General features: G+C 39.4%; 1 protein-coding gene across 1 annotated transcript in view; it reads left to right on the forward strand.

Annotated features, from left to right (window-relative positions):
* Positions 1 to 22,236, forward strand: part of UBAC2 (UBA domain containing 2) — a 106,651-nt gene that overhangs the window by 61,198 nt on the left and 23,217 nt on the right. Inside the window, exons 5-6 of the mRNA XM_050898622.1 lie at positions 8,059 to 8,182; positions 10,114 to 10,161. Coding sequence (XP_050754579.1) covers positions 8,059 to 8,182; positions 10,114 to 10,161 — 172 coding nt within the window. The remainder of the gene's footprint in view (positions 1 to 8,058; positions 8,183 to 10,113; positions 10,162 to 22,236) is intronic.

A 22,236-nucleotide genomic window follows, 5' to 3' on the forward strand; every position in this document is an offset into this window, starting at 1 on the left:
ACAGGTTGCATTCTTTCACTCACTATTTATCCTTCTAGCTCTTTGTTTTCTGTTTCTCCAAGATCTGTTTGACTGTCCCAGGATTTGAACATTTAAACCAAGAAATGGCGTGTATCAGAAAGTGTGATATACGTTTGGTTTTACCGTTTGTGTGCAAAAGCTTAGTTTTGCTTTTGGCATGCAAGGAGAGTAACAAGTAAATTAATATACTGATTTGTTACTTTCGGAGGTGGTGACATCAAAGTAGTGCAGTTAATATTTTGACCAGTATGTTATGATGCCTGTGATGATTTATTTTCTGTCTGCTTACTTAGTCCCTACTCTATTTGAGCAGTTTACAAATGGTACTGAATTTAGCTTTACAATTCCATATCTAGAGAGCTACTACCCAAGGTAAGAAATTACTTCTGAATTACACAGGGTATTTATGGATCAACCAGAAAATGAATCCAGCCAGGCTGTTTCTTAACTGCAAAACTGCCTTTCCTTCCAAAACTAACTCCTTTTGTTTTCTGGGAGACAGATCAGGCATCTAGAATTAACCTGTAGCTGAATCCTGTCTTTTTTTTGTGAACAAACATGATTTCTCAAGTGACTTGAGTTAGAGGAACAGTAAATGATGACTCACCAGTGAGTCACAGTAACTCTGCAGAGGCCAAATAAAATGTGTTAGGTTAATCTAGATGAAGAAGAAGAAATTAAGCACCCACGTTTAGCTGAACTTAGGACACTAAAAATTTCAATACAGCTGTTGAACTGTACCTCCTCAACAAAATACTCTACCATCTAAATCCCTTCAACATTTCCTTGTGCCTTCAAATGTCTTGTGCCTAGCTCCAGTTTCTGTGCCAGATTTAGCCAAGTGTGGGATTCATTGGGAGCCTCTGCCTTTTAGAAAGGTGCAAGCTCTTCTCTCTTGCTGAACTCAAACTTTGGTTTGGTTATGTCCCAGTTTTGCCTGGGATAGAGTTGATTCTCTTCTTAGTAGCTGGTAGTGCTGTGTTTTGGATTTAGTGTGAGAATAATATTGATAACATGCTGATGTTGCGTGTTGCTAAGTAGCACTTATCTTAAGTGAAGGATTTTTTTCAGTTTCCCATGCTCTGCCAGCAAGCAGGTGTGCAAGAAGCTGGGAGGGAGCATAGCTGGGGCAGCTGACCCGAACTAGCCAAAGGGATATTCCATACCATAGAACGTCATGCCCAGTATATAAACAGGGGAGAGTTGGCCGGGAGGGGCGGATCGTGGCTCTGGCATCGGTCAGCGGGTCGTGAGCAATGGCATTGTGCAGCGCTGTTGGGTTTTTTTTCCCTCCTTTTTTTTCCCCGTCTTCTTTTTTTTTGTTGTTATATTCCTTTTCATTATTATTATTATATTTCATTATTATTGTTGTTAGTATTATATTATACTTTAATTATTAAACCATTCTTATCTCAACCCACGAGTTTTACCTTCTTTCCCGATTCTCCTCCCCATCCCTGTGGGAGCGGGCGGGGAGTGAGGGAGCGGCTGCGTGGTGCTTAGCTGCTGGCTGGGGTTAAACCACCACAGGTTAATATGATCAGTCATGAAAGCAAAGCTACCTGGTAAGCTGTCACCATCAATCACTTGCTGCAGACATGTGATGCAGAGCAGCAACTGTCAGTGGATAAGCATGGGTAACTAACTCTGTAACACCTAGTTGACATTATTAACTTATCAGTTAAGGATAAATAGCTGTCCCTGTGATACTGTACTCATTTGTGGCACAGGATTTGGCCAGCCATTCCTATACCACTCGATCGGTTTCATCTGTATCTCCATACTTTGGCCTTCACATGAATGGCAGCATGCTAATCATATATTAAGTAAAGGACAGGGGCCTTGATTTGAAAAATAAAAATAAAAAATTATCTTCATAGTGCTATAAGCTGAATAATTGTTTGAGGGTCTGCAATAATTGCTTGCCTGAGGGCAGTATATTCTGAATGCCTGACTGAAGAAATTTTATGTTCTATATTGCAGCAGGCTGGTAGAATAGAAATGGTCAGGTACCATAAGTCAGCTTTGCACAACAAAGGTTGAGGGGAGATAGGATTAACTGATCTTTTTAGAAAAAGCTAAAGAATAATGATTACATAGGTTAGCATCTTATTAATGATGAATAAATTAAAACTGAAATTGGAAGAAAGATTCTAGCCAGCAGAAGAGGAAAGGTCTGCATTAGCTCACCAATGGGAAGGGAAAGGAACTTGAAACTGGTTTACAATGGAGCTGAGCAGTTTATGGAATAAATTGTTGGATAGTCTTGGCATTAAAAACTAAAGTTTTTTTAGGAGAGGTAGGTATCTGACTTCTGTCTTAATGAGGGGATTGTAAAGTGGTTGGTTTGGTCTCATATTTTAATGAACCCAAAGTTGCAGTGATTCTGCTGAGATGTCCGTGGACAGGCAGAACCTTTGTTTTCCTCTCAAGATGCACAACTTCAAGTTTTGTGTTGGGTTTTTTTTTTCCGCTTTCTTCCTGCATTCCTGTGAAATATTGGCAGTTAGATACATGAGTATTGGGTAACGTACCCTAATGCTTTCGCTGGTATTGAGAGGCCTCAGGCACTGGGGTGTCCTGCTCTTGTGTAGCGAAAGGGTTGGGTGCAATAGATGGTTACTTTGAGTCCTGGGCTCCGTCAGACAGAGGATCCCAGCTATCAAAGGTGGTCATATTCCAGGGAGTTACCTAATTTTAAGGAATGTTATTGAGAATGTTTAACATTTTCAGAATAAAGGCTGACACCTTAAGTGTCATATGGCAGTGTCTGGACAGCCTGTAGGAACGCAGAGCACTGAAACAACTTAGTAACTTGAATTACAAGCACACTGTTTACATACTCTGTATTATCTGCAGCTGCCTTTATAACTGATATTTTTAGTCCCCCAAAAAATACGTAGTTGTAAATTTGTCAGGTTAATGTTTTTATGAAGGATTTAAATGAAGAAAAATGCAGCACTGCAGTTACTAAGTGTAGTGAGTCATTCTGAATAAAATAACATGTTATTTCTGCAAGTGTAATCCCTCAGAACTTCCATTGACAACAGCAGATATTTTTGCAGAAGTAGCATTTAGCTTTCTACTCGTTCATACATTTTTAGAACCATTTTTTCTGTATTTTGTGCATAAGTTTACTAATGTTAAAAAGTTTAATTTTAATCTGCATTTAATATTCACCCTTTTAAACTTTAAGTAGCCTGTTTCTCTTATGAGAAGTACTTGCCCCTGATTCTTTCTTCTCTGCCAGTAGTTTCTACATCTCTGGTTTATTTTTTTCAAGGTTATTGTTTCTTCAAGTTGTTTTTTTTTCTCTGCACAAAACCAATCTCATCACTTCATACGATGTAGAATGTTCCCATCTGGTCTGCTGTGTTTCTTTTTCACTGCAAATGTTGAGATTTAACATGCTCTTTGAAATGAGGATATAATTGTTGTAGAGCTTGCTATTACAGTACACCTTTGGGATGGACATGGTTTCCATATAAAGCATTCAAACTCTAGAATTTAATCCTTCAAGCTTTAGAGTTTTCTGTTTTGTTTGAAAATTTTATTTTCTAACCCACATGACTGAAATTAACTTCCTAAACATGAAGTGGGCATAAACTCAGTTTAGAGTCAGCATGTATTTGTGTCTATGGCCCTTCTTTGCACACAGACATCTCAAGTTTCTAGTAGAAGTTAATCATGGCACTTGAAAGGATGTTCCTGATATTCTCATACTATAATGAACAAAGGGCAAGGATGAAGGTCTCTGGAAAAGGAAAGTAGAGGAAGGAGATTAAAAGGGATGAGGTGAAAAGCAAAAATAAGAGGAAAAGAGAGAAGTGAAGGAAAAGAGAGAATTGAAGTAGTCCTTCAATAAGAGTATGTTTTCCACTTGTAGATGTTGAATCTGACTATATGTTACCAAACAATTAATTAACATAATTAAAAGAGTTAAGGACCAGTCCTTTTATTTACAGTACATGGATGGATGTTTGTACCTGTCTAGTGAAATACAGGAACAGAAATTCCTGCTGTGATTATGAGCTTCAGGAACAAGACTTTGATTATTCACAGAATAATAGAGTAGCTTAGGTTTGACAGGACCTCTGACAGAGTCATCTATTTCAACCCTGGGTTCAAAGCGTGTCCAACAAGAACAGGTTACTTAGGGCTGTGTATCCAGGCTGTACCTCTGAGGATGGAGACTCTAGCTCCAGGCAACCTGGTATGGTACTGGACCATCATTAACCCCAGCTGGACTTGCTCCAGTATATCAATGCCTTTCTTGAAGCGAGGAGCCCAGAAGTGGACACAGTGACTCACGTTCAGGCTCAGAAGTGCTGAGCAGTCACTTCTCTTGGCCTGGTGACTATGCTCTTGATAATGCAGCCCTGTATGCGATTGACTTTTCCTGCAGGGGTGAACTGCTGATTAACATTCAGAGGATTCTCCAGCTCCTTGTCTGCAAATCTGTTTTCTAGCCAGTCTATACCATTGCACAGGGTTATTCCAACCCAGGTGGAAGACTCTGCAGTTGCTTTTGTTGAACTCCGTAAGGTTCCTGTCAGTCCTTTTCTCCAGCCCATCAAGGAATATCTGAATGTGGCCCTGCTCTCCAAAGTATTGACTGCTCCCTCCAATTTGATGTCATTCACCAACTTGCTGAGGGTGCATTCTGTCCCATCATCCAGGTTGTTAATAAAGACAATAAATAGTGTCGGCCCCAGTGTGGATCTCTGAGGGAAGCTGCTAGTAACTGGCTGCCCCTTGGACTTTGTACTGCTGGTCAGAACCCTTTGAGTCCAGCAGTGCAGCCAGTTTCCCTCAAATCTGCTTGTCCAGTCCATATCTCCCCAGTTTTTCTTCAAGGACACAAGAGGAGGCTGAGTCAAAGGCCATCCTAAAGTCAGAGCATACAACGTTCACTGCCTTCCCCTTCCTTGTCCACAGCGCCAGAGTCACCCTTGGTAAATCCATACGGGATATTAGCAATCGCCTTGTCCATCGTGTGGCTGGCAGTGGCTTCTAGGAGATTTGCTCTATAACATTCCCAGGGACAGAGATGAGGCTTGTAGCTACCTGAATCCTCTTCTTGCCCTCCTTGAACATGGGTATGATGTTTGCATTTTTCCAGTCATCAGGAAACCTGCCTGATCACCACAATGTTTCGGTGATAGTAACATTGGCCATCTCCCTCAGCACCCTGAGGTACATCCCATCTGGTCCTGTTGACTCCTGTATGGCCAGTTGGGCTCAAGAGCTTCCTAACTGTCTTCCTTTACAGCAGGTGTTACTCCAGTCCCGCAGGAGGCTCAGGGACCTGGGAGGCCTGAGGGCAAAACTAACCAGTGAAAACTGAGGCAAAAAAAGCATTGAGTACCTTGGCTTTTTTCAGGTCCTTTGTCACTAGGTCCCTTTTTCCACCAGGCAGTGGGTCCACATTTTCCTTAGCCATCCTTTTGTTGTCCCTCACTGTGTCAGTCATATTCTATTATTGTTACGTAGATAACTTCTCTGACAGACCCACTGTAGATAAACAGCATCTCCTTATAGATATTCTAAAACAAGGCGTGAGTAATGTATAGAAAATTCTGAAGGCAACAGAAAAGATTAATTGAAATTTTCAAAGTAAAAGTACAGAATTATATAATGAAAGTTGAGGGCAAAAGTTTAAAATTAATCGGAATAAATTTTCACACAGTGGAGTCACCTGTAGAAATGAGTTTCGCAAAATATTTTGAAGGGCACTAGTTTTGATGTTTTAAAAAAAGATACCTGAATGGATATTTGTGTAGTACCTGTTTATACTAGATGTGAACTCTGTCTAAAAAACAAAACCTGATGTCTTTGGAGGCATATGTCTGTGGTGCCCACGAACTTACTGTTTTAGAAAAGGTCCATCACTAGGTTTCCTCTAGCTCCTCTAGATTGTCAGGTACCGAGCAGTGTCAAACACTGGACTTTGAATTACATGGATCACTACCCTGGACTGGGGTGGTGCTTTCTATGGTCTTTGTTGACATTAATGGTGAATATTAACATTTAAGGAACTTTTCAATATTCTCTAATCTCTTTTTAAAATGCACTTACAGTCATGGGAAATTCCTTTTTGTACTTTCCCATCTTCTGATTGAGTGCACTCTTGCATGTGAAATCTCTGTGTCTGAGTCACTATTTATCACAGGAGGAATAAAACCTGAAAAGCATGCCACAATTTTGGTACTCCCTCAGGTCATTTGGTAAGAGTAGAAAGAAATCATTTAAAATTACTTATCTAAGAAGGGAAAAGATCTTTTTTCTTTGTTTTTCTTCTCCACTTACAAAATCTAATTTACTTCAGTGAATGTTGTCTACAATGGAAGCACTTCTGATGAAGATTTATTTTTGTATGTGGCACTCATAGCTGTGCCTATCGACTCCTACAACTTAAATAATTTGAATTTATTTTAAGAATGTTATGTGTGTTTATACAGGTGGGTTTTGTTTATGTAAGAAGGATTATATGCAAAATTGAACACTTTTCAGTAGTTCCTGATTTAGCATTCTCTATACATTCAAGTGCATCTGACTGTGTGTGAATGGATGGTACTAAAAATCTTTCTATAATTAAACTGTATTTAAGTCCTCAGAAAAGAAACTTTTCAGCAAGCTGAACTTCAAATATAACAAACAAAATTATAACGAAATGCTCTTAAGCCACAGCCCATTAAATGAGTAAAAATAACATTTGAAGGGGTTTTTTTCATAGCTGTGGGTGTTGTATTTGGCAGTTATTCAGGAAATGTAAATTTTAATATTCAGACCATCATTTCACATAGTATTACTCCTATCGGTAGTTCTTCCGGAAGGGAAATGTATTTTTGAGTGAACACTTCAAGTTATTTAGGTCCTGGTTTGTGCCGTTTGCAGAATTCCTGCTGAGTGTAACGAGATCCCTTTCCTGTAAAGGCCTGTGGAAACTGCAACTCTTGAAAGTTTTGATAAGCTGGTGAGCGGTGAAAAATTACCCCAGGCAGCATCCCACGCCTGTCGGACACAAGACAGCACAGAACCGTGGGCGAGGATTCAGCTGGGAGAGGCATGCACCTTGCTGATAGCCTCCCCCTGCCTGCTGCCTGCAGCTTGCTGCCTGGAGGTCACCGCCACCGCAGCTCCGCCGGTGGAGCAGGTCGTGTCTACCTGAAGTGACCTTTTTTTCTTCCCCTTCTCCGTCCTAGGAAGTATTTTTCTTCTAGAATCTCCAACTTCGGCATTGGTTCTGCTGTGGCCTCTCTTGTTGTCTTTAATGCATGGTTTAGTTTTCTGGGTGTTTTATCGTGAGGAACACAGGCTTTGTATCTGCGTATATGGATGAAATACACTAGTTTATGTTCACAAGTTCAGTCTAGGTATCTGGTCATTGTAAAAGGTGCTTGAGTCTTAAACTCTATGGAACTGCTTCCAACCAAGGTTTAGAAACTTAGTAAACATCTTGTGCTGTGATTAAGGTGAGGACCCTAAAGAAAGTCAGTTATTTGTAGGGCCATGGAAGTCACTGGCAAAGGGAAGTTAAATCAAACTGTCGATATTCCCATCTTAGATACTGCAGTCTGTTGGCAATCCTCTGACACCTTAAGCCTGCGTAAATAATAGGAGCTTAATTTCATAAGTGAAGTGGTTTCCATAACCTTTTGGGAAAAGTATAATCCTTACCATTTGTCCATTTGAATCAAAGAGGTTTTGTTCTGATGCAGGAGACTACTGCTGTTCTTTTTGCGTGCTGTGTTTTATAGAAACAGCGTGCTATTAGACTAAATATGTTGCCTTCTCTGCTGCCTCCAGTCCTAAACGTTTGGAAATAAGATACTTTTTGCCACCTGTTCTTCTTGTTTGGTAATGAATCTATTATCCTGAGTGCCACAAGTTATCTAATTGTTGGTTCCCAAGGAAGACCTTTGTTTGCAAAGTGGTATTACATTTTGATTGTTATGTACTTAGGATTAATTACTTTTGATTGTTTTACACTGCTGTTGCTGGTATCATTAAGCGTCTGTCTCTTTCTTTTTGCAGCTTGAGTCCTGTGTTTGCGCTGTTTGTACCATTTTATTCCTCCATTCCAAGAGTGCAGGTGGCACAAGTATTAGGCCACTTTTCTATCACAAACAAGACACTGGTCTACATACTGGGTTTACAGGTATGGTATGTATTTGCTTGTTCATCTTTTAATGAATTACTAATGTAGTAGTTAGTATTTCTGTATGTTTGTCTATGAATTTTGATGCTTCCACATGTATGATTCCACATATGTTTAGCTAGTGACTGTCCCATCAACTAAAATATTGAAAAACATATGTTGCTAGCATGCATTTCTACATGCTGAAGTGATGGGCAAGTGATCTGTGCTTCCGTTGTCTTCTGTCTTGATTGTCTTGCACAGGAAAGTATAATAGGCAATTCTACCTTTTTTTTTTTTTGGTCAACAAAATGAACTAGATGAAAATAGATGAAAACAGAACCTGATGCTAAGGCATATGTATCTTTCACCTTTCTAATTTGCTTATGTTCTTGATTTTGTTTATTTTTCCCTTGTCTGTTAGAGCTCAAACAAAGCTATAGAACACAGTATTTTTCTGTGGTAAGACTATCAGTAAATAATCAAGGTTTTGGCTGAATTCCACTTTTATATAAATTAATATTATTTGTATATCAAGTATTACCATCTGACAGGGAATTTAAAATAGTGTAACGTAGAGCACAGCAATATCATGTAGTAGTATGTTAAATACGAGTGGAAAAATATGGGTACTTGGTACAGAAAGGCAGTAGTTGTTCAAAAAAACAACAACAAAAAACCCCCAGCAGCCTAGAAACGAATGGACACTCATGTCACAACCTGAATTATGAAACAGGAGACATGCAAACTTATGAGAAATTATACTCATTTTTATTTATTCCAGGGACTCAAAAATAGCTCTAGCACTAGCAACAGAAAGCACCATAGTTATGTGAAGTGTGGTAGAGAGTATTTTAGAATGAGTGGTCAGTTTCAGAATATTGACTTGTGCTCCACATAAACATTTCATTCATCCCTTTTGCTGTTCAGCCTTTGGATTCCTTCAGTTTCTGCTCCAGCACCTTATTTGCTTGATCTTTCAGAAATGTTGTTTCCTCTCTTCTGAACCCGTCAATACCACTATTATTCCAGTCTTTGGGAAAGCCGTGATATTGTCTAAGCTCTTTTCCATTGTATCCTTTGCCTTTTGCTTTCATACACACACCACTTTCAATACAGATCACTGCTGTTACTAATCACTGTATCTTCACTGGAGCTTTCCCTGCTGCATACAGAACGGTTGCTGCCGTCACACAGAGGCTGAGGGCAAAATCATTTGCCTTCTCCTCATTTGTAAACTCTGTCCTTATCTCAAGTCACTCTTTCCGTAGTCAGAAGCCTAGAGGGAAGATGTTCTCATGATTCAGTCAGCATCGTGCAGAACTATCTTGGTAACCAGTATCAGTCTAATTTTCAGCCCATTTTTCCAGTTGGTAATAACCTTCTCCAGGTGATTAATCGCATACTTTACTAGAAACGATGGGCTGCCCTGTTGGCTTATCAGGATTTTTTTTAAAATTCACTCCAACCTATTTCTGTGATTTCATGTCGACAAATATGCCACTGGGTGAGAACTTTTATTTCTTTAATTTTGATGCTTATGTTTAGTCTCTCCGTGACTGCACATCTGAGAGCTTCACTTGCACTGCCTGCCCCGCTTGGAACTCTTCTCCTGTTGCTGCTGAGTCATTTCCTTTGCTTCAGTCTATCTTTCAGACTTGTTTTTCTGTGCAGCCTATAACTGACATCCTGTTATACTTAATATGCTATATGAAAATAAAATATATTGTTCTGTAGGAGAACAATTATTGGATCCCTGTGGTTTTTTTCCACTTCTGCTACTTCTGGAATACATCTTTTTTTAATGTTAAACTGAATTTTCACAGAGATAAATGTCTGACTTCTCTCATTGTCATGATGAGAACATATCCTATGTAATATTGCAACATAGTAGTTCAGACAACAACAGCTTTGTAAAATTAAAATTTTAAATCACTGCTCTTGTCTTCTAGCTCTTAACCTCTGGTTCCTACATCTGGATTTTAGCCTTAAGTGGATTGGTAAGTCTTACTGTTTTAAAAATCATGTGTTGCTTAAAACACTCTGTTATGTATACAATCAGTGCAGTGTATTTGGACTCAAAAAGAACAGAAATTACTGAGTAATGTTTTTATTTGTGACAGTAAGTAGAAAGTTTTTGTCTTTAACTTCCAAAGGTGTAAGGCGCTGGCTGGCTGGTGATAAAATGACAGACAACAAAAGAGCTGGTTAATATTTGCAGGGTGCCACTGCTCTCTGACCCCCTAAAATTAATTTTACTGCCATGGATATAGCTTTAGACCCACAACTATAAATGAGACTATTGAGGAAATGGCAGAAATGTTTACCCTGTTGTTTTGGGGGGGGGGGGGGTGGGTGTGTTCAGTTTTCAGCAAGCCTTAAGCTTTTATTCCAAAAAGCAGCTATTAACAACTTTGCTGTGAGGATTTTTCATGTTTTGCTGTTCTCCTAGGACATCTGTAGTATAGCCGTTTCTCACTATGATAACAGCAGTAAGGGTGCAAAATCACTTTCTTCATGCAAGTCAGATAAAGTGTGGTCTGTCTTTTTCCTTTCTGACTCTGTTCTTAGTACTAAGGCACTTAGTGCTAAAACAGATTGTACTAAATCTTCCAGATTGTTAGATACTGATAAGCTTCTTTCAAAATTTTACAAACTCAGAAATTAGGAGCTCAGACTGATTTCTTGGCCCAAAATACTGTCTGCTTTTCAAACAGTGAAAGTGCTATCTCTTCCGAAGAAGCTTATTATTAAGTTGATGCAACCTTAAGAACTTAAAGTGTGCCCTTGCTATTTAGAACCTACTAATTTGAATTTGTGATGAGCTCAGAGCGAAATGCCTGTGGACACTTCACATATCATATTGCTGCTATAACTCAGTAGTTTGGTCTCTATGAGCTCGCAGGATAACAGGAGTGACGGAGCAGTAAATAATGAAGTCTGCTCAGCAATTTGGTCTGACCATAAATATCGATGAAAACAGTGCAACTAACAAACCAGAATTTCTCTGTCCTGGAGATCAGCCCAAGCCTCTGTGCCTGGCCTAAGGATCGGTGACTTCCTCCAAACACACTCCCCTTCCTGTTACTCTTCTGGCTCTTTTAATAGCCCTTCCTTTTGAACAGGTGTTCATTAGAGAGGGAAGGAAAGGAAAGGAAAGAAAAGGAAAGGAAAGGAAAGGCATTTTAACCCCCTCTTTCCTGGTGGCAGGAACTGTATGTATACTTGGTTATACAGACTTATAAAGAACAGCTCAAGTATTTTTTTTCATAATATATTATGCAGTTCTTATTTTAATTCCCTTTTAATGTACAGTTTTATTCAGCTGTATAATGCAACTTTCTTAGGATTCTTTTTCATAAATGACCTTTTTTTTAATTGCAGCTTGACAGTATGTTTTACATAGGTATAAGTCCATAGGAATAAATTGAGCTTTCTCTGTGTTACAGGAAGGCTTAAAAAAATCATTTGAAGTTTTCATATTGCTTCAGTCAGCATGAATTGTCATCATCAATGATGATGTGTTTTCAGTCTCAATTTTTTCTGCAGCAAGCGGAGAGCTGCACTCTACCATTTTGTAATAAGTGCTACAATTTGGAAAGAACTTCATGTTATGAATTTCAGCCATTTTTTTGCACAGCATATCTGTCACACTTCTGTGAATAAGAAGTCTCTTTTTCTCCTCTGTTAGAAATGATAATTTGGCATCTTTTGAGAAAACTTGATAAAGGAGTAAAGTTTCACAGTATATTAAATAAACTGAAGAGGGATATGAAACACTATAAAGGCACCTTTTAGCACTACAGGTGTAGATACTTGATAACATATGTATATGTACAATTACAGAAATATGTAGGTTGTCAAATCAATGTTGTCATTCCGACAACCTATGTATTTTTGTAATTCTTGCTGCTCTTGACATTTTCTAACATGCTGTGTCTTCGTTGAATCAAATTTCGTGTATTTGTACAAAAAGGCTGAGTAAATGCATGAACACCAAGTCAGCTAGGTGTGATATTTAGTCACTGGTTCATTGCCTGTTAGACACTTCACTGTCTGTATTTTTAGCTCTAAAGATCACTTAGACACTCATATGACTGTATATGATGCTGTTCTGCAATTTAGCTTTTGTTGCACTTCTGCTTATGTGGAGTATTAAAATGGATGGTGCCGGCACAATTTCTGAATTGTTGTCAGTTTCTGCTTTCTCTTCACCATGTTCCTGGTTTAGGTTTATTTAAACACTCACAATTTATATTTTAACATGTAATGAACACTCTTAGACTAAATGGTATCTGACTTTCCAGGTACAAGATGTGGCACTGGAGATTGATTTCTGTGTTCATCCTTGTTAGACTTCCCTGTGAATTCAAGGCAGGGTATAGAGCAACTGGGAATTGTACTGCCTTGAGTTCTTGTTTTCAGTGGTTTTGAGTGATGCCATCATTACAGAAATGCGTTTGCATGTGTGTATGAGTCTATGTATGCAGGTAGGCATTGATGTAATGTGCCTGGTGATAGGGAATTTTAGACAATTTGTAGTTTGACACTGGACTGTTCTCAGTTACAGAGATTACAGGACGTGTTTTGTTATTGGAACACAAAAGGTCTACTGTGTCTGTCTTTGCCATAAGTTATATCTTCCTAGATCTCTAGTTTTGAGTCAACATAGGAATACGCTCTTAAAGGCAGCTTCTTTACTCTCCAGATGAAACTGGAGTACCTCTCAATTATCATTCTTTTGGTATGTCAGTATGGGCCTGGTAATTTCAGTTGCTGGTATGTTGTGTAAAACATGCTGTTTAAATACATGATGCTTATTTACAAAAAAGGGAGAATTTAAGAAGTAGACTGTAAACAAATTTATGAGACTAATTTAGTTTCTTGTGATTTGTTTTGCCAGGAATATACCATACTTGGTACATACAGTCCAGATTTGTTTCTTATGATAGGGATTTTTTTATGTCATAAAATTAGGAAACTTCATATTAGAGATGCAGATGTATCATGAAAGTCATACAACCTGTTTCCATTTGACTTTAAACCAGAAATTCTTTCAATAGTTGTTTACAGAAGTGCTTCCATATAATGCATATCAGTCAGTTTAGTGAAGGCCAGAAACAGTTTCCCTACTATTTTTTTTCTTTAAAACAGTCAAAACACCTTAGAAAATTATATCCACTTGAATGTTTCATTGAGCACATACATATCAACCGATCTTCTCTCCCTTCTTTCCCCCACCTTTAAAATCTTTTGGGTTCTCATCTTACGTTTCTCATTGCTATACTCTTGCAGGATTGAAATTTGAGGGGCATGTCAAGGTTCACTCAATCATAGCTACAGCATACCTGCTTCAAGAAGTAAGCTCGGGTTGGTACCAGCAGATGAGATATGCCCGCTGGGACATGCAGTTCCCTCCACTCATTAGTATAATGTTGTCGTCATACAGATCATGTGCCAAGTTTTCTGCTAACCATGTAGCTAGGGCTACATTTCATAGGGGAAAGGTATCTTTCAGGCCCTTTCTGTGATTTCAGTGTTGTAGCCTCTTTCTTCTTAACTAGTGTCATTTGTTTATTTGTTTGCAAGGTGACTTGCATTGCATAAAGTTCAAAATTTGGAATGCCCCAAGTCTTCTGTGAGCTGCCTTGAATTTGTGTAGCGTTTAGTTCAAACGTTGTGAAATTGAAATTCTCTTAACCTTACAAATGCTGAAGTTTCTAAAACCCTCGTTACTTTGCAGATTTCACTAAGCCAAATGCAACAGCCTTCTGCATTGTTTCTGTGCTACACTGTGATTTACTTTTCTCAGGTTGTATGAAAAGTTGTGCTTTTTATACTTTAGATATTGGAAAACTGTAAAGAATGTGTAATTTAGAGCATGTACTTTAAAGGCTTAAGGTTAAGATAGAAAGTTCAGACAGTGTTGAGGGCATGGTTTTAATTTCAGTTCTGATTTTTGAGTGCTTTAGTTCTTATTCATAATTTTGAAGTTGCTAACTTGGTTTTACATAGACTACAGATATCTGTTGTTAAATGCTCCCGAGCGTAGTATCCAAAGTATTCCAAAGTATTGGAAGTATCCAAGTAATCCAAAGTATTTGGATTGTTTTGAGTTCTGTTTGTTAAGAACTTTATTCATCCTTTCTGTTTGTTATTTGTTCAGCTGAAGTGTTTTTTCTATAGGGAATTCCTGTCCTTTAAGATCGGCATTTATAGGATGAGATGTGATTGGGCCGCGGAGCAAAATATTTAAACCAGACTTTCATTTTTTTAGTTCTTGTCTTAAAAATAACATTGTGTAGTTTAATATCTGGTCAGACCTAAGAATCAATGATTTTCTTGTTGTTCTTCGTCTTCCACATCTTTCTTAAGCGATTTTTGAACAATCCTTACTGAATTCTTTTTGTTGTTTTAAAAAATGTTTTGAAGGGAGTGCAGAAGCATTTGTATTACCCCACAGTGCAGTATTCACACTTAAAGTATCATCCCTTCTACATACTTAAAATTAGTATTAAATATGTGCTGCCTTACTTGAAGAGGATCTTTGATCAGAGCCTGATAATGTAGTGTGCAGTTACCTCCACATTCATGTCCTGCCATGCGTCCTTCTCCAGTTAGTCTGGACATCCTCTAGTCATCCACATTTAGTCATATGCAGATCTTTAGTCAATGTCAAAGTATGATATTCCTTTAATTCTTTGTGTGATTATAAATGGTGATTCAGCTAAGTCTACTTACATCTAGTTAAATGTCTTGTGGTAGTCCTTTCGTGACACAGAAGAGAGTCAGTGTAATAGGATTGAGTTTGGATAATTTAAAAAAATATATGAAAGCTATGCATTAATTGTTTTTTATGCTATTGATTTATAGTCAAGCAATATTTGAATTGGAGTTCAGGGTAGATAAAAGTTAATTATTTGCAATAACTGAAATCACATTTTTAATTCATTCTTTTAAATCTGGAATTATGAAAAGCTGTAGTAAAGGCAGAACTTATTGGAAGCATGAAATTTAAATAAAACAATATTAAGAAATAATTAAATTATGTGTTACTGTTTTGAATATTGTTATTGTGTAAAGTAAAATCTAGTGCACTCACAATAACATTAATAGCACTTTAAAAAAACTCTCAATGCTATTTTTTCATCTTGAGCTTGTTTTCACCCAAATGCCTGGTAACAGACTACTTCACAGTGCATTTCTGACTTGAAAAAATGACACAAAAGAGGGGTATCCCTAACAGTATCTTTTAAACTTTAAATAGTTTTATAAGTATATTGTAGCCTTCTCATTGGTTTTTTTTTTTTTAATTATTATTAAGTCTTTAGTTTTGTGGAAACATTGAATGATTACAGCGGAACATATTTTTATCATTTTCAGTAGCAAGAAACATAATTTTTAGAAGAAATAACTAAGAAAATTTAATTAAATCCAAGAACATAGATTATTTAAAGGTTTCTTGCTGGTGTCTTGTCTTTAATTGCAACTGCTGTTTGAGCCTTTGGTTTTGAAATCAGCGTGCCTGGTTGGAGCTGGAACTACCACTGGCTGTTCAGCTAAGGCTGAATGTATGCGCCAGTGGTGCAGTGGGCCAAAACATCATTTTCAGCTGATTACCCAGTGTCATTAACCACACCATCAAGAAATCCCATTAAACACCCCATGGAGGTTGCTCTGGAGATACACTGGGCTGCTCTGTATAGAGCTGTGCTTGCTCTGCCTACTTCATGAGCTGGGCTTTCTAGCTCAGGCCTGAGCACCACACTAGGGCACTTGCATAGGTCCTGTTTTGCCTGCCAGCAAAGGTCCTATATACACACCTACACATGTAAAAAAGTGCTATAGAGGTCTTTATTCTACAGCTAGATCATATTGCACATTACTGAGGATTACATTCAAAAAACTGCAGCAAAAGGTATAAAAGATGTGAAAAAAAAATATGGACCAGGATAAAATTTCAAGACCTGATATTCAAAATTAAAGCACCAGTACTACAGGGTCTTTTTTGGATTGCATGGATAACTCCAGCTCTTTTTCAGGAAAGTTTGTAAAGATGCAGAAAGGGTTACCAACACTTCTGATTTCTTTTCTTTTTTCTTCTTGTCAGTATTTCTTGAAGTCCTAGCTCAAGGAGTCAAGAGGTTGTTTGGGAATGTCAGCTTTCACAGTAGTAAAATAAGCTTTTAATCCTTGTGCAAACTACTGCTTCAAAATCCAAAAGAATGTCCCAGAGGCTTAGAAATCATGAAGGAAGGTTTTGTGTTGTTTTGTTTTGTTTTGTTTTTAAAAACCCTTATGATTTTAAGACAATCTTGCTAGTGATTTTTTGGAACTTGAGTGGTGATTTCTGAATATTTGACATGGGTTTTACAATGTATGTATCAGTGTTATTGGTAATATCAGTGAGACTACTCACTTATTAAAAATTCTGCCTAAGCTTAAGTACTTTCCTAAATAAAAACATATATTTTATGTGTAACTGATGTGATTCCCCTTTGCTGATAGAACTGCCCACCAAAGACCAAGTACTAAGTTCACAGAATCACTGAGGTTGACATCTGGTCCAACCCCTCTGCTCAAGCAGGGCCACCCAGAGCTGGTTGCCCAGGACCATGTCCAGCTGGCTTGTGAATATCTCCAAGGATGGAAACTTTACCACCTCCCTGGGCAGCCTGTGCCAGTGCTCGATCACCCTCACAGTGAAAAAGTGTTTTCTGATGTTCAGACAGCACCTCCTGTGTTTCAGTTTGTGCCCACTGCCTCTGGTCCTGTCACTGGGCACCACTCAGAAAAGCCTGGCTCCCTCCATTCTCTCCCTTCAGGCATTTCTATACTTTGATAAAATCTCCCTGAGCCTTCTCTTCTCCAGGCCAAACAGTCCCAATTCTCTCAGCTTCTCCTCATGTGAAAGATGCTCCAGTCCCTTGATCATCTTTGTGGCCCTGCACTGGACTTGCTCCAGCAAGTCCATGTCTTTCCTATGCCAGGGAGTGCAGAACTGGACACAGTACTCCAGGTGCAGCCTCGCCAATGCTGAGACAAAAGGAGGGGTCACTTCCCTCCACCTGCTGGCAATGCAGTTCAGGAAGCTCAGCACATAGGTTGTGAAGTGCATAGTTTGAAATAAGAAATGGAAAAGCAATAGAATAACAGAGATTAGGGAACAAAAAAGGAGCATTGTCTCTTTGTCTGTCTCCTAACTTTAGGACAGGTGCAGATATCCATATGTAAGCGAACAGATCTGCTGAATCCCACCCAAAACTAACATGAGGTATCTGCATGTTGGCAATGGTCAATATTCAGCTGAGTGACTGTTGGTGACTTAATTTGAGATGAGTGTCTCTATGTTCTACTGACTGTATTGCCTCAGTCTCCTCTGTGGTGGGAGCTTAGACACCTTGCTACATGTAAACGCATGACAACTGAACAAGCTGACAATGCTTACTCCTGCATCACTTAAGGCATCAGAGAAGAAAAGTAGTTGATTCATCTGGCATCCAGGGGATGTTAGTGTAGAAGTGAGGTTGTAATTGTTTGGGGAGGAGGGAGTTGCAGATATTTCCAATTCTGGAAGAAGAAAGTAGTGGGAAAGGAGGGGAGAAGGTAATAATGTGTCATAAGATACTTTCTCTTTTATATCCACATGTCCTGGTTTCAGCTGGAATAGAGTTAATTTTCTTCCTAGTAGCTGGTACAGTGCTGTGTTTTGCATTTAGGGTGAGAATAATGTTGATAACATGATGATGGTTTAGTTGTTGCAAAGTAGCGCTTATCCCAAGTTAAGAACATTTCAGTTTCCCATGCTCTGCCAGCAAGCAGGTGTGCAAGAAGCTGGGAGGGAGCATAGCTGGGCAGCTGACCCGAACTAGCCAAAGGGATATTCCATACCATGGAACGTCATGCCCAGTATATAAATAGGGGAGAGTTGGCCAGGAGGGGCAGATTGCTGCTTGGGCATTGGTCAGCAGGTGGTGAGCAATTGCATTGTGCAGCACTGGTTTTTTCTGTTTTTTTTTTTTTCTTTTTTTCCCTCTTCTTTTTTTTTTTTTTTATATTCCTTCTCATTGCTATTATTATTATATTTCATTATTATTATTGTTAGTATTTTACTTTAATTATTAAACCATTCTTATCTCAACCCATGAGTTTTACCTTTTTTCCTGATTCTCCTCCCCATTCCCCTGGGAGCGGCGGGGAGTGAGGGAGCGGCTTAGTGGTGCTTAGCTGCTGGCTGGGGTTAAACCACGACACCACAGTTTCTGAGATCCTGTAGAAAAATGGATTTTAGTTTTCAGTTTGTATTTCACTTCTAACTTTTCAAGTTTCTCTCTCAGATCTGAGGAATAGTTTGTGTGCCCAAAATCTGTTCTACTTGGTCAACTGTGTCACCTAGTTCAGTAAGAGATAGATTGCTTCTATCAAGCTTTTCTAGCCTGTATAGGTACACCATCATGGCTGCAATGTTACCGTTGTTTAGAGGGGGAATCTGTGAGAGTAATTCAGCTGTGTGTGTACTTTGGAGACATCTGCCATAGGATGAGTCACATCTTAACAGTGCCCATTTCTCTCTGTTGACTATGAAACCAGCTTTAAGCAACCCGCTCCTAAGTAGGCTTTTAAGTTACAGATGTCTGCGTTGGGGTAGATAAATCCAATCATGATCATAGAATCATAGAATGGTTTGGGTTGGAAGGGACCTTAAAGGTCATCTAGTTCCAACCCCCCTGCCATGGGCAAGGACACCTTCCACTAGATCAGATTGCTCAAAGCCCCATGCAGCCCGGCCTTGAACACTTCCAGAGAAGGGCTATCCACAACTTCTCTGGGCAACCTGTTCCAGTGCCTCACCACCCTCACAGTCACCACCTCACAGTGAAGAACTTCTTCCTTACATCTAATCTAAATCTACCCTCTTTCAGTTTAAAGCCATTACCCCTTGTCCTATCACTACATGCCCTTGTAAAAAGTCCCTCTCAGCTTTCTTGTAGGCCCCCTTTAAGTACTGGAAGGCTGCTATAAGGGCTCCCCAGAGCCTTCTCTTCTCCAGGCTGAACAACCCCAACTCTCTCAGCCTGTCTTCATAGGAGAGGTGCTCTAGCCCTCTGATAATCTTCGTGGCCCTCCTCTGGACTCCCTCCAACAGGTCCATGTCCTTCTTATGTTGGGGCCCCAGAGCTGAACACAGTACTCCAGGTAGGGTCTCACGAGAGTGGAGTAGAGGGGGAGAATCACCTCCCTCGACCTGCTGGTCATGCTTCTGTTGATGCAGCCCAGGATGCGGTTGGCTTTCTGGGCTGCAAACACACATTGCCAGGTCATGTTGAGCTTCTTGTCAACCAGTACCCCCAAGTCCTTCTTCCTCAGGGCTGCTCTCAGTCCATTCTCCGCCCAGCCTGTATTTGTGCTTGGGATTGCCATGACCCAGGTGCAGGATCTTGCACTTGACGTTGTTGATCTTCATGAGGTTCACACAGGCCCACCTCTCAAGCCTGTCAAGGTCCCTCTGGATGGCATCCCTTCCCTCCAGCATGTCGACCGCACCACACACCTTGGTGTCGTCAGCAAACTTGCTGAGGGTGCACTCAATCCCCCTGTCTTATGTCACTGACAAAGATGTTCAACAGCACCGGTCCCAATACCAACCCCTGAGGAACGCCACTCGTCACTGGTCTCCACTCGGACATCGAGCCATTGACAGCAACTCTTTGAGTGTCACCGTCCAGCCAATTCCTTATCCACCAAGTGGTCCATCTGTCAAATCTGTCTCTCCAATTTAGAGACAAGGATGTCATGCTGGACAGTGTCAAATGCTTTGCACAAGTCCAGGTAGATGATGTCAGTTGATCTTCCCTTATCCACCAACACTGTAACTCCATCGTAGAAGGCCACCAAATTTATCAGGCATGATTTGCCCTTAGTGAAGCCATGTTGGCTGTCACCAATCACCTCCTTATTTTCCGCGTGCCTTAGCACAGTTTCCAGGAGGATCTGCTCCATGATCTTGCCAGGCACAGAGGTGAGACTGACTGGCCTGTAGTTCCTGGGTCTTCCTTTTTCCCCTTTTTAAAAATGGGGGTTATGTTTTCCCTTTTCCAGTCAGTGGACCTTCCCCGGACTGCCACGACTTCCCAAATATGATGGATAGTGGCTTAGCCACTTCATCTGCCAGTTCCCTCAGGACCCGCGGATGCATCTCATCAGGTCCCATGGACTTGTGCACCTTCAGGTTCCTTAGATGGTCTCGAACCTGATCTTCTCCTACAGTGGGTGGTTCTTCATTCTCCCAGTCCCTGCCTTTGCCTTCTGTGACTTGGGAGGTGAGGCTGGAGCACTTGCTGGTGAAGACTGAGGCAAAAAAGTCGTTGGGTACCTCAGCTTTCTCAATGTCTTGGGTAACCAGATCTCCCGTTTCCTTCCAGAGGGGGCCCACATTTTCCCTAGTCTTCCTATGTCTTTTATGTAAAGAGGTTTGGTTAACAATATGATGACAATTGCCTGCAGAACTCTAGCAAAGACCCAAGGGAACCTATCCTTAGGTCACAAGTACAAGTTAAGAATAGATGTACTGGGCTGAAATGGCAGTACAGTCATGCTTGCACATACACAAAGAATGACTGACATCTGATAATGATTGTACCTGACCAATGAAGATAGCATTGATGGACTCCGAAGAAAAAAAATTCAAGGTATCTGGGAAATTTATGAGCCCAGTCAACTGGGAAGGAAACTGAAGAGAATTAGTTTATTATTATTATAGTCTTATTTTTCTGTCAAGCTAACTATTGCAAAAGGCTGTTTATACTCTTAGTAACTATTTCTGCGAAGAAAACCCGAACAAAAGAATCTGTTGTGTTACAATTACATTGCAGGTTATAACTACAAGTTGAAAATACATGTGTAGCGGTTTTGTTTGTTGAGTGGTTTTCATAGGATCTCTCTTGGTTTGATAAATGCGTTTCTGTAATGAAGGTAAATACAGAATCTCGACACAAACTGTAATCCCTTGTTTTGGTTCTAGTTGTATAGAATTCAGAACATACTAAGGACAAAGCAGATAAAATAGGTATAAAAATGTCACTTCACCTTAAGAATACTGCGATTTGCTTTCAATTTGTTATCTGAAAACAGCAAAGTCTTGAATACATATGATGAATATATTTAAATTATTCAGAACAAAATAATTGAGTATTTGCTGTCAAGTTCTAACCATTAGGCAGAATAATTTTCAACATCGTTTTCTACACCAGTGTGCCTACTGTTGTTTCCATTTGATTTCCTTTTTTACTGTTAATCAGGTACAGTGATTTTAAATATCTCAGTTAGTAGTGGAGCATATGTGTCTCTGTTGTGTAAAATATTGGAGAGCTTCCATGTTTGGTTTACCTAATGTAAAAGAGAAACTACAGCTACTTCCTTTTTCTAAAAAGTGTACAATTTTGGAGGGACATGAGGGAAGGGGAGGGGAACTTGGGCTTTATACAGGGCAGGAAGAGATTAGGAAACTTTATGTGAAGGACCAGTAGTAACCCATGATGCTAAGAAACTGAAAAAATGTAAGCACACTTTTTTCTGCGGCATGCCAGACAATTTCCAGCATACTCCATTTCCTCTGGTTAGCATTGTGCCTCATACGATACGGTGGATGAGGTTGTAGGTTATGATGGTGTGACCAACAGAAAACAATTAAGATGCGTTTTATGTTGCCAGCCAAAAATTCTCCGTTCTAACATTGTGAACTTAACTGCAACGTCTTTCTGTGGTGACTTTTTAGAGCCTAAAATACTCTGGAGGTTCATCTGTTTGGAGGAAGTAGCTATTTAATCTAAGGTACAGTGCTGAAGTTGGGATATAATGAGATCATCTTATCTTCATTGAATAAACAAAGTTGGTTTACTTACTTAAACACTAGAAATTCACTACATGTCGGTAACAAAAATTGTGTCAAAAGTTACTTTATACTTTGTCAAAGCTTTTTTTTTTTTTTAATTATATATATCAAGTTCTGCATATGAACCAGCTAAAGAGGAAGTTCTTTGGAAATACTTGACATTAACATGAGTGTATGACACTAA

The sequence above is a fragment of the Gymnogyps californianus genome, chromosome 1, assembly GCF_018139145.2.
Source record: "Gymnogyps californianus isolate 813 chromosome 1, ASM1813914v2, whole genome shotgun sequence".
NCBI lineage: Eukaryota > Metazoa > Chordata > Aves > Accipitriformes > Cathartidae > Gymnogyps > Gymnogyps californianus.